At 36.9% G+C, this 16074-nt stretch overlaps 2 protein-coding genes across 2 annotated transcripts in view; one reads left to right on the forward strand and one right to left on the reverse strand.

The window, feature by feature from the left end:
- Positions 1–9211, forward strand: part of LOC150082271 (ESF1 homolog) — a 42874-nt gene extending 33663 nt beyond the window's left edge. Inside the window, exons 11-12 of the mRNA XM_090380088.1 lie at positions 3627–3749; positions 8898–9211. Of these exons, the coding sequence (XP_090236214.1) occupies positions 3627–3749; positions 8898–9179 (405 nt within the window). The 3' untranslated portion in view covers positions 9180–9211. The remainder of the gene's footprint in view (positions 1–3626; positions 3750–8897) is intronic.
- Positions 9212–11672: 2461 nt separating this feature from the next.
- The window catches only part of pths (probable ATP-dependent RNA helicase DDX47), a 47111-nt gene continuing 42709 nt past the window's right edge, over positions 11673–16074 (reverse strand). Inside the window, exons 11-12 of the mRNA XM_090380466.1 lie at positions 15167–15296; positions 11673–11819 (exon numbers count right to left, since the gene is read on the reverse strand). Of these exons, the coding sequence (XP_090236592.1) occupies positions 11673–11819; positions 15167–15296 (277 nt within the window). The remainder of the gene's footprint in view (positions 11820–15166; positions 15297–16074) is intronic.

Consider the following 16074-nt stretch of genomic DNA (forward strand, 5'->3'; position numbering starts at 1 on the left):
GTGGCTGTGACGTATGGGAACGTGAATGCCAACGTTTGTCAGCCATAAGGATGGTTGCTTCAGTAATGGGATGGACGCAACATCCTCTGCTTCTTTTAAAGGAAGGATTAGAGCACGAGATGTGCAGCGACTCCAACCAGGCACGGTGCCGGTAATGGTGGGACTAATCAATAACCATGACATCGCCACATGGGTCAATGTTGTGCTGGTTCGACCAGAAGTGCTCAGCAATGACCGAGTGTTCTGTGTCTGCTAAACGAAAGTTCAGTCATGGCAAACATCGCAGTGGAAGAATTGGAGGGTCATGCATTTACGGGTCTACCAGAACCCATTACCTTTTTGTGTTGCTATGTGGATGATGTGTTTGTGGTTATTCCCCAGGATTCGGGGAATAAGAGTTGGGCATCTGACACTTGGACCACCCTAACTTTCTGTCGCCTTTCATAAAATTCACCATCGAACTGGAGTCAGACAATACCCCTCCATACTTGGATACCCTTGTTCGACGTGAGGGCACTCATTTGAGGACAACAGTCTAATGCAAACTGATGTGTGCTGGCTAATTTACCAACTACAGGTCAGCACACACGTCCAGCCATCTTCTCGGCACTGCACGAGCCCTGTTAACCCGTGCCTGGACCCACTCTAGTTCTGCAGATGAGAGGCGTACTGAGATTGCTAGGATCAAGACATCTTGCGAGGTGCAGCTACCCCACTAGTACCCTACATAGGTGCGACCTACAGGCCCGTGACCACGTAGCAACCCACAGGGCTGTTCACAGTAAGGACTCCACCGAAAATGCCTTTAACCCATACTAGGGTTTCTAGGGTCTTTAAAATCTCATGGGATAAAATGCTTACAAATCCCAGGTAGGAAGTTGCGATCCCTCATCTCCAAAAAGTAAAAACACCAGTTCGCACCTTGCTGCAGAGTTGACTAGTCTACTGCATTTCTTGCCGTGACTGCACTAGTTGCTATGTCGGGGAAACTGGCAGAATACTCTGCAAACGTGTTTCTGAACACTAAAACGGCATTCGTTTAGCGGACATAGAGCACTCGGCCATTGCTGAGCACTTCTGGTTGACCCATGCCATGATGTCATGTCCATCCTATTACTGAAGCAACCATCCTTATGGCTGACAAAAGTTGGCATTCACGTTCCCATACATCACAGCCATAAGCTTTACCTTCTAGCAGCTAATTGTTGCATCATGCAGTTCACCATACATGACTGCCATCGCACGCACATAGGTTCTGTATTCCTAGACTTTTACATTAACGGTTAAAAAAACTGATGAAGGGCAACATACTGTCTGAAAGCTCTTTTTGTATTACTGTTTACTGTACACATTTTAACATTATACCTGTTTTAACTGCAACTTGTTATTTTATTTTTCACTCTGTGTCGCATAGTAAGAAAAATATAATAATTTGTTTTTATTCTTAATATTTTATTTTATTATTATTATTTATTTTTTTTGGCCTGTGCAGCATAAGCCATAGGCTTCCCTATACTATGTGGCCATTACTAATACTAATAGCCATTATATCACCAATGGACCGATCGCCGATGGAATCCATATCAGCATTCATTAGATGGAAGGTTTAGAAAGTTGTTAAAAGTTGGTGAGTGATAGAGTTCTCCATTACTCTAAAAAGATTAGAGTTAAGTACAGTGGGATGATAGGTAGTAGAGAGGGATTTGTCCCCATGTTTAAGAATTTGCTGAATATGGGCATATTTCTGTGTAGAAATGGAATAAGAAAGTGTAAAACGGCAACACAAAACTTGGTACTTGAGCCTGTCACAGACATTCTCTCAAGTATGTCAGGCTTGGCTTGTTACTTCAGTCTAAAACACTGGTGGAACTGATATTCAGGAGACACTGAAGTAATGTGGACCAAATTTCAGTGAAGTCCAGTTGTTCTATGACAACAAAATCCTCTGCTTGCACCTTCACGATGGTAGGACTATTAGTAACCCTGGGTATAACCCCCATGTGCAAGTCCTGAAATACGGCACTAGTATACTGGAAATGACCACCCAGATGCAAACCAACAATAAGCAAGAATTGAGGTGTGCCATCCACACCACACAGAGGAATGCTATCCCTCTCTATTACCAGCCAGTATTAGATGGTAGATGACTATCATCAACCAGCATAATACCATCACTTTGCTTATTGGAGGCTTGAAATGGTGAAACCCATGTTTAGTCTCCAAAGCAAAGCTCAGGCAATCCCCCTCCATCTCTTCCATCATGTAGTATGATTGATGTCTTTTTCATGGCAAATCCTTTTCATTTAATTATCGTTCCATTGCACTTACTTCTACCCTTTAATTGAGAAATCTATTAACTGCAAACTCATATAACTATCTAGAAACCTGATCAATGATTGCCAGTATGGACTCTTATCAGTGTCAATCCATTGGCGATATACTGGCTTATGTTACCCATCTGTGAGCAAATTCAATGGAAAAGTTTGGTGAAACTCAAGCAGTTTCTCTTGACAATTCTAAGGATTTTGATTGTGTTTGGCATAAAGGTCTTTTAAATAAGCTTCTATCTTTTTTTCGTTTCCCAACTATTTTTTGTAATTGGGTTTCCACTTTTCTCTGACTGTTCACTGTGGATGATGGTATATGGCTCCCTGTCTTCTGACTTCTCCATTAATGCAGGTGTTCCCAAGGTTCAGTTCTTTCTCCCACTCTTTTCTTGTATATTAATGACCTATTGACTGGAAATCCTATCCATAGTTTTGCTAATGATAGCACATTGCATTCCACCTTCCAGTTTGAGAAACCTTGCCCTGCACAAACAGCTTCAACTTCTCGAATATCTACAACCAATTCCCTAAATGCTGATATCCAGGTAAGTCTCCAGTGGGGCAGAGACAACTTAGTTGATTTCAATCCTTCTAAAACTGTCCTATCTTATCTCTCACAAAAAGGCTTCTTCTGCTCCTATGCTTATCTTCGATGACACTCAGATTTATAGATGTGATCACATATCTCTATTAGGAATTACTGTGACTTCTAATCTCTCTCCTGGTGTAAGCACATCACAAATATTGCTTCCTCTGTATCTAAAAAAAACTCAATTTTTTCTTTTACTCTTGGCATTGTTTTTCTTCCAAATAGCTGCACACTCTGTACAAATTGCAAATCCACCCAACCATGGAATATTGGTCCCACATCTGGAGTGGTGTCCCACAACCTCTCCCAAGCTTCTAGATACCAAAGGAAGGCAGTTAATGATCCATCTCTGACAGTCTCTCCACTCTCTGACTAATAGATATTCTGTTTCTGCTGCATGCCTTTTCTATAGTTCTTCTGAGTTGGCTTTTTTCTAGCTAAATTGTTTTCTCATACTAAATGGTATTACAGCCATTAATAACTGGTAGTACATATTGCTGATGCTAGGTGCATTGTTGCAAAATAGTATACGAATAAAAAAAGTAGCACTTTTTTTACACTGTTATTAAAAACAAATTTGTAGTGCAAACATTTTGGACGTGATACAGCTTTTTATTATATAAGCTCCCCCCCCCCCCAAGTATTGCACTTTTTTTGAAATCAATAAAATATTTTATTTTCTTTATATTTCTTCTTACCCACTGCTTTAGGCTGAATTAGAGCTTCTTGTGGCTGGAGAAGGTAAAAAACAAGATGAAGAAATTGCTGATAAAAAACAGAAGAAGAAGAAAAAGAAGCAGCAGCGTAAAGAAGAGAAAGCTGATGATTTTGAGGTAAATTATTTTGTTTTTCTGTAACTATAAATTTTCTAGCGGTGAAAGTTTTTTCCCTTCAAATAACTTAAAGTCTTTAATATAACTGGATCCTCATGCAAGCAGTTTGCATATTATATATGCAAATGCATACAAAATGTAGCAGTTGAGCTCTGGGAATGAATTTACTGTAGCCAGCTTGCAAAACAAAAAAGCTCTAGCTGATCATAATGGTATAAACATTCTGTTTGTTATAATTTTTGCAAAGTCCTGCATGTTAAAGGAAAGAGGAATTTGGTAACATTCAACTGTGAAACTCAAAAATTAAAAGTAAGTATACACTAATGATGTATTGGTCATTTCAGTACACCAGTGACAGCATTGTTACAATTTCTAAATTTTAGTAGTCAGTATTTCCTCTTCTTCAGTTAACTGCCTGGATACGGTCAAGAGAAAGATAAGTAAGGAAACATGCCAATTAATCCTTGCACAATTTGTAGTTAGGATATGTAGAGGTGAGCAAGTGATAAAATCATGGCATATCAATATTATGGTGAGATCACAAATGTAGATACTGTCGGAACCTGCACTAGTGGCAAGGGAAGTATTCACCTTGATTTTGCATCTGAAGACAAAGCAGAAAGAGCCCACCTCCTTTGAATGGGCATGGGGCCACCATGTACTATATCAGGAATTGACTAGTGTGAACTTTTCTGTGCTAATACCTTAAAAATATTGTTACTAATGGTTGAGATGGATTAGTAAAACGAATGAAGATGGAATTCTCACTGTTATAAAGAATTCCAGAACTAGGGGACATATATTCAAATTAGAGGGGTTGGGGTGTAGCTTAGATTGTAGGAAGTTTTCTTTTAGCCAGTGAATCATTGATTGCTGGAACAAGTTGCCCGCATAGGTAGTTGAGGCTGACAGTTTGAATAAATTCAAAGGTCTAGTTTACCTGTGTGAGGAGCCTATGGCTGCCTTTCACTATATGGCAAATACTATTACTACTTCCTTTTAAGCTAATTAGTCTAATTCAATTACTACTGGTGCAGTATATTTAATCATACACATGAATTGGACAAAACATTTCATTTCATAACATTGAAAGTAAATTTGTAATTGCCTTGCTCTATACATTAGTATCTTACAGTCATAATAAAATGGTGTTCCATCTATCTTGAGGCCATGTAAATATTGATATGAAAATAGGTTGATACAAATGCACAAGTATTTTATTATTTGCAATGAAAGTCTGCTATGACAGTTGAGAAATTTCATAAAAACACAATAATAGTGGATTGCTGAATGACGTACAAGGAATTGAGAAAGTGTTGTATACATTTGTAAAAACAATTAGGGGATCACAGCATGTGCAAACAATGCTTTTTTATATATAAATGACACATACATTGTAATTCTAATAAGTATGACTGAAATGTTCAAAGAAACTCCAAAATGAATTTTATACAGCCAGGCCTCGCATAACACGAATTCGATTAATGCGATTTTCAGTTAACGCTACTTGAAAAATTATATCAGTTTTCACTTTACACAATGCAAATTTCCAGTTAATGCGATTTTTTTTTTTTTTTTTTTATGCGATAGTTGAAAGATTTGAATTGCACGTTAAGCTTACCGCGAGTCATACGGTCAATAAACAAACGTTTGCCTGCTGCCCGCCTCGGTGTGTTCCATCAGAAGAAGACATGTTAATTGTTTGTCTCCTGCTAATAAAGTTAATGCACACTTGCATAAAAATTCGAATTTTTAAATGAGCCAGATGAAAATGTTACCGCGAAGGAGATAACAGTAAAAGAATTAGATGAAATCTTTTGTATCACAGAGAACCTGAAACAAAAGGTTTGAGGTTCTCTGTGATATTTATTTCGCCAGGGCCCAGAGAAGATTGTTGTCGGCTATCGGAAATTGATTGTGAAAAGAGAAAGTCGACACTGTTCAAATATTTCTGCAACAGTCATTTCTTCATTGTGTATTTTATGTCAGCGGTTCACGGCGCTCTTAGTGTCTCAGTAATTTTTTCAAGGCGCACCCAGACCAAAAGAAATACCTAACAGTTCTGTTTAGTAGTTAGGTCCTAAGAAATGCTGAAACTGTGAACTACCTCAAGCTAGTAGTTCGCGCGGTGTCCGACAGATGTCGAGTATCGCTGTGTTTCCCTTGAAAATTTAAAATATTCCGCAGCGCACAGTTTGGGAACCGCTGTTTTATGTAATAAACATTTAATTCCATTATTATTTTCATTATCTTTTACATTGTATACAGTTAAAAAGTTATTTTTAAAATTCTTTATGGACATTCCAGAAGGTCAAGGACCAATTATAATTTTTCCTATTATTATATTCGATTAATGCGTTTACGTTTTGTGCGATGTGCTCGCAGGACGAATGAATCGCGTTAATCGAGGCCAGCCTGTACTGTGGCTTTATTGGAACTTGACATATCAGAAGAGGCATATGCCCCTTCCTAAAACACCTTTAGTATGGTGCATGCTAGGCTGCTAGACACATTTTGCACCATCAAGGTGTCAATGAATTGTCACAGCATCGGTTACTGTAAATGCCATTTACTGATTTAAGTGTTGTCAGGCAGTTCAGATGAGCTAAGGTGCAATATAGCCGAAGCAGCTTTTGCGCCACAAAACTACAAACAACAACAATAGATGATCTAAAATATATCTCCCTAAGTCATCCTAGATGTGCTTGTTGGAATTCCAGTTGGGAGCAAGCAGGCCAGTTCACATGGCTGAGATTCCCGCATATTATTGATCAGTTGTGGCTTAATGAGGTTGAGGATTGTCATCTATTAGAAAAAACTCCTTTTCTACAATACCAACAGAGGGAAGGATTATGCATTGTAGGATCTCATCTCAATACATGTATGCAGTCACAGTCCCTTTCCGATGATTCACAGGTCTGTCTATGTGACCTAACAGAAACTAATATCACACTGTACCAGCAACCCACCACTGCCAGATTGTGTTTTTGTATGTAAGTTTTTTGAGCTCTTCATCTATGCTAGGACTGAATGAGAAGCAAACTGCAGGCTGTATCTGGATTCACATTTGTGAAGTGCATGTGGTGCTATTCCTCATCAGTCTAATTACAGTGCTCAATTGCCTGCAAAGAATTGTATGACTGTTGATTTCCCATCATTTGTTTATCTTTACAGATAGCACTGTTTATTTTCTGAAATGCGTATAAAAAATTGAAGATTTGCCACTTTATTAGGAAGTTTAATAGTTGCACATAGTTTGTCATTACTATAGAATTTCAGTAGACAAACCTGTATTTAATATTATCACATTTGAGTACATTAAATAATGCTCATTATAGTGTATTTCTCAGTTTAGTCTTTACTTTTGACTTCATTATAGGCTGGCTTCTGTATTTATAAATTCATATTGATTTTGCTAGTTCAATGTTTTCAGATGTTGAGAAATGACCTCTCCTTAAAGAAGTCCAAACATTCCTTGTCTTTGATCAACAAATATCCATTAGCGATTCACTGACATGGCCAAAAGATGAACAAATTTCCTGGGATTACAGTGAATTATGCTCGTGGCAGCAATATTACCTGCTTCTTGTACACTTCTCTAGAGATTTTTCCCAAAATCTGTTGCTACATTATAAAGTTTAAACTTTAGCGAGAGTATCTCCTCTGAAAGCTTCTTTTTGTCTATACTGTAAATGTCACCACCATGATTAATTTAAAGTAATATGAAAAACTACTGCATATTTTGCTTGCTTTACTATTTAACCCTCTAAAACATTTACATCTGGATACATATCAGAGATGGCCTCTGTAGCTGAATGGTCAGGAGCGAGAGTGCAAACAGCACAAGCTCTGAGTAGACCAGGGTTCAAGCCCCTGACTGCTAAATACGATCGATCTGCCAACCTGCACTGGACCAGCATGGCAGAATGTGGCCCGTTCTATCAACATAGCTTGCTGAGAAGGCCTCCATCCTGCAGTGGCTGCAGATTTATTTTTACACCCATCAGAACTTGCCATGAGATACAAGTTATACATCAGTTCACACAAAGTTTTATGGGATACTTCCCACATTTTCATTTCTAGATACATTTTGTATATAGTGATTTTACATAAATAATAAAAAAAGTTGCCATACCATAAAAAAAAGTTGCAGAACTGACACATGCAATTTCTACATTTAACTTTTTTTTCCAGAACAGAATGGAATTTGTACACTTCGTAAAAAAATAAAATTATGGCACAAAGAATTAAATGTCAGTACTATATAGGAACTTTACTCAACCAAAAAAAATTTTCCCGATCTCTTAAAAAAACAGTACGACTTGGGAGGGACCATTTACAGTTATTAACATTTAAGAAATTGTATTATTTATGTTGTTCTATTTGAATTCTTGTATTCCTTTTTCTTGTTCTGATACAATCTAAATGAACATATGTATGTTGGATCATGCCTAAATTTGCTTGTTTTTATTTATGAACGGACTTGAATAATAATATATTCTAAGATATTCTTTGAGCGACATGGTGTGCAAGTAAACTGTGTTGTTTGAATATAATAATAAAGCACTCAAATCTGCATTGATATAGAAATGTTTACTTCTGAACTGGATATATGTACATAATGGAGTCAAACACTTCATGGTATTTTCTTATCACTTCTTTAGTGACAGCTGTGTTTGCAATATCACCATCACAAAAGGTCACTTTGGCCACAAGAAGTTCTTGTGACTGAAGTAATCTTTCGTAAAGACAGCTGTCAGCAAAGTGGTAAGGAAATACCATGAATCATTTGACTCCATTTTGTACATATTTTTTTTAACCAGATTTGTGTCTGCGAGTGTAAGATCAAGTCCACTACCGTTTTATCCATCAGAAAGAATGATGAAATGTCACCAAGTAACAATCTAGTTATTAATGTTTTGTTTGTAAATATATCACTAAAAACTTATTTTGTTTTTTCTAATCCATATGGCATTAAATGTCTTAATCATTATTTCCTAGAAATTATAAGGTAACACTCCATCAAATTTTGGTTTCAGAGCACAACATACCAATATCTATCCTTCTCATAATGTTTGAAAATTTCTCTTACTGTAACCTGTAGTAAAATTTTGGCAGTAACAGACTATGATATTGTATTTTATTTAGGTTAATGTAAAAGATCCTCGTTTTTCTGCCATCTTCACTTCTCATCTCTTCAACATTGATCCATCAGACCCACATTATAAAGATACTAAAGGGATGAAGGCTATCATTGAAGAGAAACAACGGCTGAGATCAAATTTGTCTGAGGACACCTCAAAAGAAGAACTGGATTCCCAGAGCAAAACACAATTTAGGTCTGAAGAAACATCACGGCTGATCAATTCAGTCAAAAGAAAAGCGAAAGACATTTCTGAGAGTGTGCATGATAAAAAAAGAAGGCTCTAACTTATTGTAAATAAATGTAAAAAGAACCATTTCATTTTAGTAATTGTCATTCATTATAAAATCCTAAGGGTAGTGTTTTAACTACTTTAAACACCAGCATTTCTCTTAATTTGCTCATTATCACATAGAATATATGTTTGAGATAGAACGGGCTAGGTTGTCCAGTATTTGGAGGAGCAGATAAATAGAAAACTATCTAATGCATGCAGGTGTTGCACCTTGTCAAAAACATGTAAAAAAAATTTTAAAAACAAATTATCTAAACAGATTCTGTGCTGATTTAAAAAAAAAACTGCTATTTTCCGATGTTTTATATCAAGATTAGGTCAAGTAACATGATTTGATAGCTACATATATTTATGTGGTAGTTCCAATTTTGATTGTTTGTTTTTATAACTAAAATTAATCATTTTGGTCTTTTTACATGTTAATGTACGAGGTGTGGCAATAAAAGCCCTGGACTGGTGCTGTTGTGACCATGTTCAATGAGTTTCAAAACAAACAGAAATGGTATGCTGTAGTTCAAACTGCCTCCAACAGATGGTGGCACAGATATTGCCCAGTAGGCTGCCAGGTTGCAAGTAGCAACCAGTTTTATAAGTAGTGTCAACATTCCATGTCATGATTTTGCAATTGAGCAACATCAAATTTTGCTTTAAAAACTGGGAACATCTGCAACAAATGTATGAAATGTAAAATATTTTTATGGTAATGAAACATTGTCATACCAGTATGCCTTAATGGTAGAAGTGGTTCAAAGATGGACATGGGGATGTCTGCAACCTCTTGAAATGGGGACAGAGTTCCAAAAAGTTCAGGAAACTATGGCAGATTGTCATTTGGCTCTCAGAATGATGGCTGAATAAGAAGGCAATTCATCAAATTCTGTATGAAGATTTAGGAAAAGGAAGGTCTGTAAAAAAATTTGCTGCACAGCCTCACAGATAAGTAGAGGCAACGAAGACTTCATCCAGACTTGTCAAGACAATCCTAATCCTTGACTGTATTGTCACTGGAAATGAGTGTTGGGTGTTTCAGTATAACCAGAAACAGACTCAGGGCATGCAGTTGACTTAAATCATCATCAAGGTGGCCCAAACAGTTTTGTTTGCAGACAATGCTGATCATGTTTTTTGAGAAACATGTGATTCACAAGGAATTTTTACCTGAATGGGAGAGAGTCAATGCTGCATTCCACATATAGGTGCTTCAGAGACCACTGAACTGCATTTCCCAGGTGAGGCTGAAATTTTGAGAAAAGGGCAACTGGTTCTTGTTGCACGACAGTGCCCCTGCCTATGCCACATTACTCTCAAACTATCACAGTGGACTTCTTCCTCTTTTTTCCAAGGTGAAAACTGTCCTCAAAGGAAAGATATAACTGCAGAACTGAACATCAACTCTTCGTATACATTTGCTGAATCTTTTCAGAAACTTCTAGAGTAGTGTAATAAGTGCATTCAGTCAGGTGTTGATTACTTTGAATAAAAATGAAACCATCGTTGAGCATAAGTATATATATAGCATGCACACACATAAGGTTTAATCAAAAGTTCGGTGAATGTTGCAAAAAATTTTTTTTTTATTCAATGATAAATATTCTTCAATATTTTCTCTTGCAACTATGCTCATTCCGTCGTGCCTGCCACTGGTCAAAAAAATTTTAGGTCTTTCTTGAATGCTTGTAAGTGATATGCCACGTTTGGATTTCTTGAAGTGACTCATTGTTTTCTTTTTGTCCTGTTTTAATTTTGGAAATAGCCCATAGTTGTATGGTGCCAAATCAGGTAACAGGTGGGTGTTGCACAGTGGAAATGGTGGTCAAAATTGATTTTTTACTAAATAAACTGTTCAAATCTTGTCATTTTCAAATATGACAAATGAAAAACATATTCCACTCTAGTAGGAAGCAGCTTTCCACTAGACATGTGCACATGCTCAAAAGATATATCCCCTGCTCCCAATCTTTTAGCTGCTGTTGTGCATTTAATAATTATAAGATTATTCACTGAACTTTTTGATCAAATCATCTTGTATTTGCTAACCTAAGATTCTAGAAAGCTCAAGTTTACAAAAGCCAATAATTGCATAGCTGAACAAAAAATGAAGTGCTTGAACATATATATAAAAAAAGTGAATTAAGTTTATTGCATTTCATAATGACATAACATAATTTTCTAATTTTGCCATATGATTGCATCAACTGTTTTTGTTAGTGTGGAAGAAACATTCTGGGACATTGTTCTGTAGAAGATTAATCTGAAGTTTTACAGATTACAATTTGTAAACATAGGTAGTTATGTAATTATCTGCTAGCTCTTTCCCAAACTACAAGATGATAGCATCCCCTGCAGTGAGATACTACCACACATTTCAACCCCATTCTCTATGAAACATGAATTTTGATGTTATTTAACATAGACTAAAACCAAAGCACTACTCCAAATTAAATGAAAACCAAACAAACTATTATTCATAAACAATTTTAATAATTTATTTAATTTTTGTCTTAAAATTTTTTTTCTTTTTAATTCTATCTTTTACACCAATGGCTTCTTCAGTATCATCAACATCTGCCTCTTCTTCTTTAGCCATCCTCTTTTTTCCCCTTCTTGTTCTGTCTTCTAGTTCTTTCATTTCCTATTGAAGAATAAAAAAATTCCTTTTAAAATATGGTGTTGTCAACTTACTGAATTGCACTGACCCGATTGAAATTTTGAGAAATCTCTCAACACCCAACTTATGAAACATTTTCCAAAAAAAAAAAAAAAAAAAACCCATTTAGATGGCTTACAAGTGGAGAAGAGCATATAGCATGACAGAACTTTGCCCAAGCCAAGCATAACATCATTAAAAAACTAACCACCATTAAAAAACTAGTGATTAGTGTGAAGGTATGAACCTTCAACCGTGAGAGGTCAAAGGTCACTGGAATTTCCATTCCAATGATTGTGAATTGCAACTATTCCCATGCCCTGTGAATGCAGCAAAACAGAAAGGATCATAAAACATACCATCCAGCTAGTCTAGCCTTGTGTGGTGAACCCTCCACAAGAATCGCCTATCCCTGTAAAATGAAGCAAACGTTCATTTCTTAATGTTCTTTCTTATTCATTTGTGATCTCTCAGATTAGTTTTATGTTAAACTTGCTTCTTGCCCTAATGGTAGCCAAGCATTCTGGTCCCTTGCCAAAGCTATTGGCTGCAACTTTTGCCCATCTCTGCTCCCACTTCTGTCCAAACCAGATGGTTCTGTTGTCACTTCAGCCAAGGATAAAGCTGACCTGCTAGCATCCCATTTTTCTTCCAACTCATGTATTAATGATTTTGGTAACTACCACCATTCCCAACACACTCCATTCAATGCCTCCTGTGATCTTCCGTCAAAAGGATTTTGACAAATCTTGATGCTAAGAAAGCTCCAGGTCCCGATGGTATTTATCCACTTGTTCTCAAAATCTGTGCTCCTGAACTTACTCCTATTCTTTGCCGCCTTTTTTCATTTTCTTATTCCAAATGTGTTTTTCCTTCTGCTTGAAAATTTACTCATATCCAGCCAGTTCCTAAAAAGGGTGACAAATCCCTCCCATCCAATTATCGTCCCATTGCAATTACTTCTACTCTTTCTAAAGTAATGGAGAAATCAATTAACCGCCAAATCTTAAACTACCTAGAAACCTTCCGTCAGTGTCGATCCACTGGTGATATTCTGGCTTATGTTACCCATTTATGGACTAATTCAATGGAAAGATTCGGTGAAACACAAGTAGTTGCTCTTGACATCTCAAAGGCTTTCGGTCGTGTTTGGCATAAAGGTCTTCTAAACAAGCTTCCATCTTAGTCTTTGCTAACTGTTTTTAGTAATTGGTCCAGTTTTCTCTCTGATCACTCACTGAGGGTGACGGTAGATGGCTCTCTGTCTTCTAACTTCTCCACTAATGCCAGTGTCCCCCAAGGTTCAGTTCTTTTCCTCTTGTATATTAATGACCTTCCATTGACTGGAAATCCTATCCATAGTTTTGCCGATGATAGCACATTGCATTATACTTTCCATTTGGAGAAACCTTGCCCTGCTCAGTCAGCTTCAACTTCTCGAAAATCTGCTACCAATTCCTTAAATGCCAATCTTCAGGTAATTCTCCAGTGGGGCAAAGACAACTTAGTTAATTTCAACCCTTCTAAAAGTCAGTCTTGTCTTATATCTTGCAAAAAGGATTCTTCTGCTCCTATGCTTATTTTAATGACACTCTGATTTCCAGGCAAAATGATATATCTCTTTTGGGGATTACCCTGACTTCTAATCTCTCTTGGCACAAGCACATTACAAATATTTCTTCCTCTGCATCTAAAAAACTTGGTTTTCTCTTTCGCTCCCGGTGTTACTTTTCTTTCAAATAGCTGCTGACTCTATAAATCGCAAATCCGCCCTGCCATGGAATATTGTTCCCACATCTGGGGTGATGCCCCCAAAACCTCTCAGGCTTCTTGATTTCATTCAGAAGAGGGCAGTTAGGTTAATCAATGACTCATCTCTAACAGAGTCTCTCCACTCGCTGTCTCAGACGTACTGTTTCTGCTGCATGCCTCTTCTACAGATACTTCCATGGGCACTGTTCTTTTGAATTGGCTTCTATAATTCCCACTCTCTTTCAAAACAGTCCAAACAAGTGCCGCCACCAGCCAACATCCATTTACTGTCCAACTTCAAACTCACAGAACCAACTTTTCATTTTCCTAGTTTATTCATTCAACTGCCGTTTTCTGGAACAACCTTCCTTCATACTTATTTCCTGAAAATTACAGTCTACAGAAGTTCAAGTCCAATGTCAACAAATATCTTTGTCTTCTCAACCTCCAAACCAAGCATGGTACTAAGTACTATAGGTTATAATACCTCTCGTGTTTGGGGTTTACATAAAAAAAGTATTGAAGTGTTGCTGCCCATTAAACAAGATGCTGTTTCAGAAATTTAGCAAAACATTCCTATATCAGACTTTATTCTTACAAAATATTCATGTATATAAGACTTTTTTTCCCACAAATTTGCAACAAATGCATAAACATGGATCCCAGAAAATGAGAGCATGCTGCATCAGCTATCACGTATCAGCCAGGCTCCTAAAGGCATCTAAACAGATAAAAATTGCTTGATGCATGATGAGGGTGTATAGTGAGTGGCTGATAGCATGTGACTTTAGATTATTTTACACGTGGCAGTAGTATTCAGTTAAGCAAATCAACACCCTTACAATCCCAAACTCTCAGACTTGACTAATTTCTGGGCATTTTTTTTTTTTTGCCAACCCTGTCTCCATGGAACACAGGATGGGATTTGCTTATCAGTACAAAGTTTTAGTATGACAATAGTTGAAGGGCTGCCTCTATGAAAACCAGTGTGTAGCATAGCCTGCCACATACCAGGCGAAGAGGCTAATCACTCAACACAAATGATAATCTTACACCACACTACACAATCATACATATCATGCACTGCCGACAACAAGGGTGTTGAACCAAAAATCAAACTTGTTTCTGTGACAAGACACATTTGGTTTCTACACATCCATCAGTCTTGTACCCTTGACATGCAGAAATTGAATTACATTGTACACCTCTATGTTTAAAGCATGCTTCAATTAGTCCTGCCATCTTTCAACTGATGATGTGATGATATGGCCTGCATTTGGTCGTATGAAGTAACAGCCTACATACCAGATGCTTGGTGAAACTCACCTATAAAACACTTTTCTCGTGTAATGTGCTGTTATCTTAATTTTTCAAACCAACACACATTTCTCATCAACATGTATTCTTGCTGCTAAACTACAGACTTATTAGATATAAGTAACGCTCATGGAGATTTTAGTATACTTAACAAAATAGTTTTATACTTTGGTTACACTGCAATCAACAATACAGATTCAGACATAAGGGAAACGATATAGCTGTTTTGTCTTAACATTTCAGCAATCAAAATATTCACTTACCAGTCTAGCACGACGCTGGGCCTCAGTCACCCTTTCCATCAACATCATGACCTCTTCATGATCTGTTTTATAGAGTGGCAGCTCTTTTGAAATTAGTTGTTCAATCCTCTGATACAACTCTACATCATACCTGATTGAGAAAGTTGCATATTTAATAACATCAAATTGGAATGTTACTAAAAAAAACCATGAAATAAATGTATTAAAATGAATCGCAACTACTGATAAATTATAGCTACTAACACACTTATACCCCTAAATAGACGACTGAAAATTTTGCTTTGATAACGGGCTCTAGGATATTTCACCAGCTCTGTTCTAACGGGTCATAATGAATAAAATAGCTAGAATATTTTCGAATCTTTAAAGGTATACTTGTTCAGAACTGTTTTCGGCTTCTGTGTTTATGAATAATCATTACTATCCAATAACGCAATGGATTTTGTAAGACAAACTTTTAGTACAGCAGATCTTTACAGAACGACAGGGGTTTTAGGGTTTGATTAATTTTACTACCACACAACACTTTTGCTGTTGACTATTTTGACCTGGGATTGAAAACCGCAGGAGAGTCAATCTGGATTGAAAAGAGCCAAGACATTTTTGCACTTTCTTCTCACCGTGGCTGAATTAATCAGCCTCTAGGGAAGGTTGCTTGACAAAAATATCCAGTTCTATCAAACTGGAAGTTCTAAAAGTAGGGTGGTTCCCCCTCCAAGTGGATTAAAAATCTGAAGCTGCATATTTGCATGAGGGAAGCAGTGAATGTGTTAATTGATAAGCAGGGTTTCAGTTTATCATCCTCTAACAACTCATTCTGACAAGTTTTTCAGAGCAAAAACACTGTGGCCATCAGTATTCAACAATTTATATGGTGAAATGGCAGTACATTATGCTATCCTACAAAC

This window comes from Mastigoproctus giganteus, chromosome 8, assembly GCF_048544385.1.
Source record: "Mastigoproctus giganteus isolate SK-2022 chromosome 8, ASM4854438v1, whole genome shotgun sequence".
In the NCBI taxonomy this organism is placed as follows: Eukaryota; Metazoa; Arthropoda; class Arachnida; order Uropygi; family Thelyphonidae; genus Mastigoproctus; species Mastigoproctus giganteus.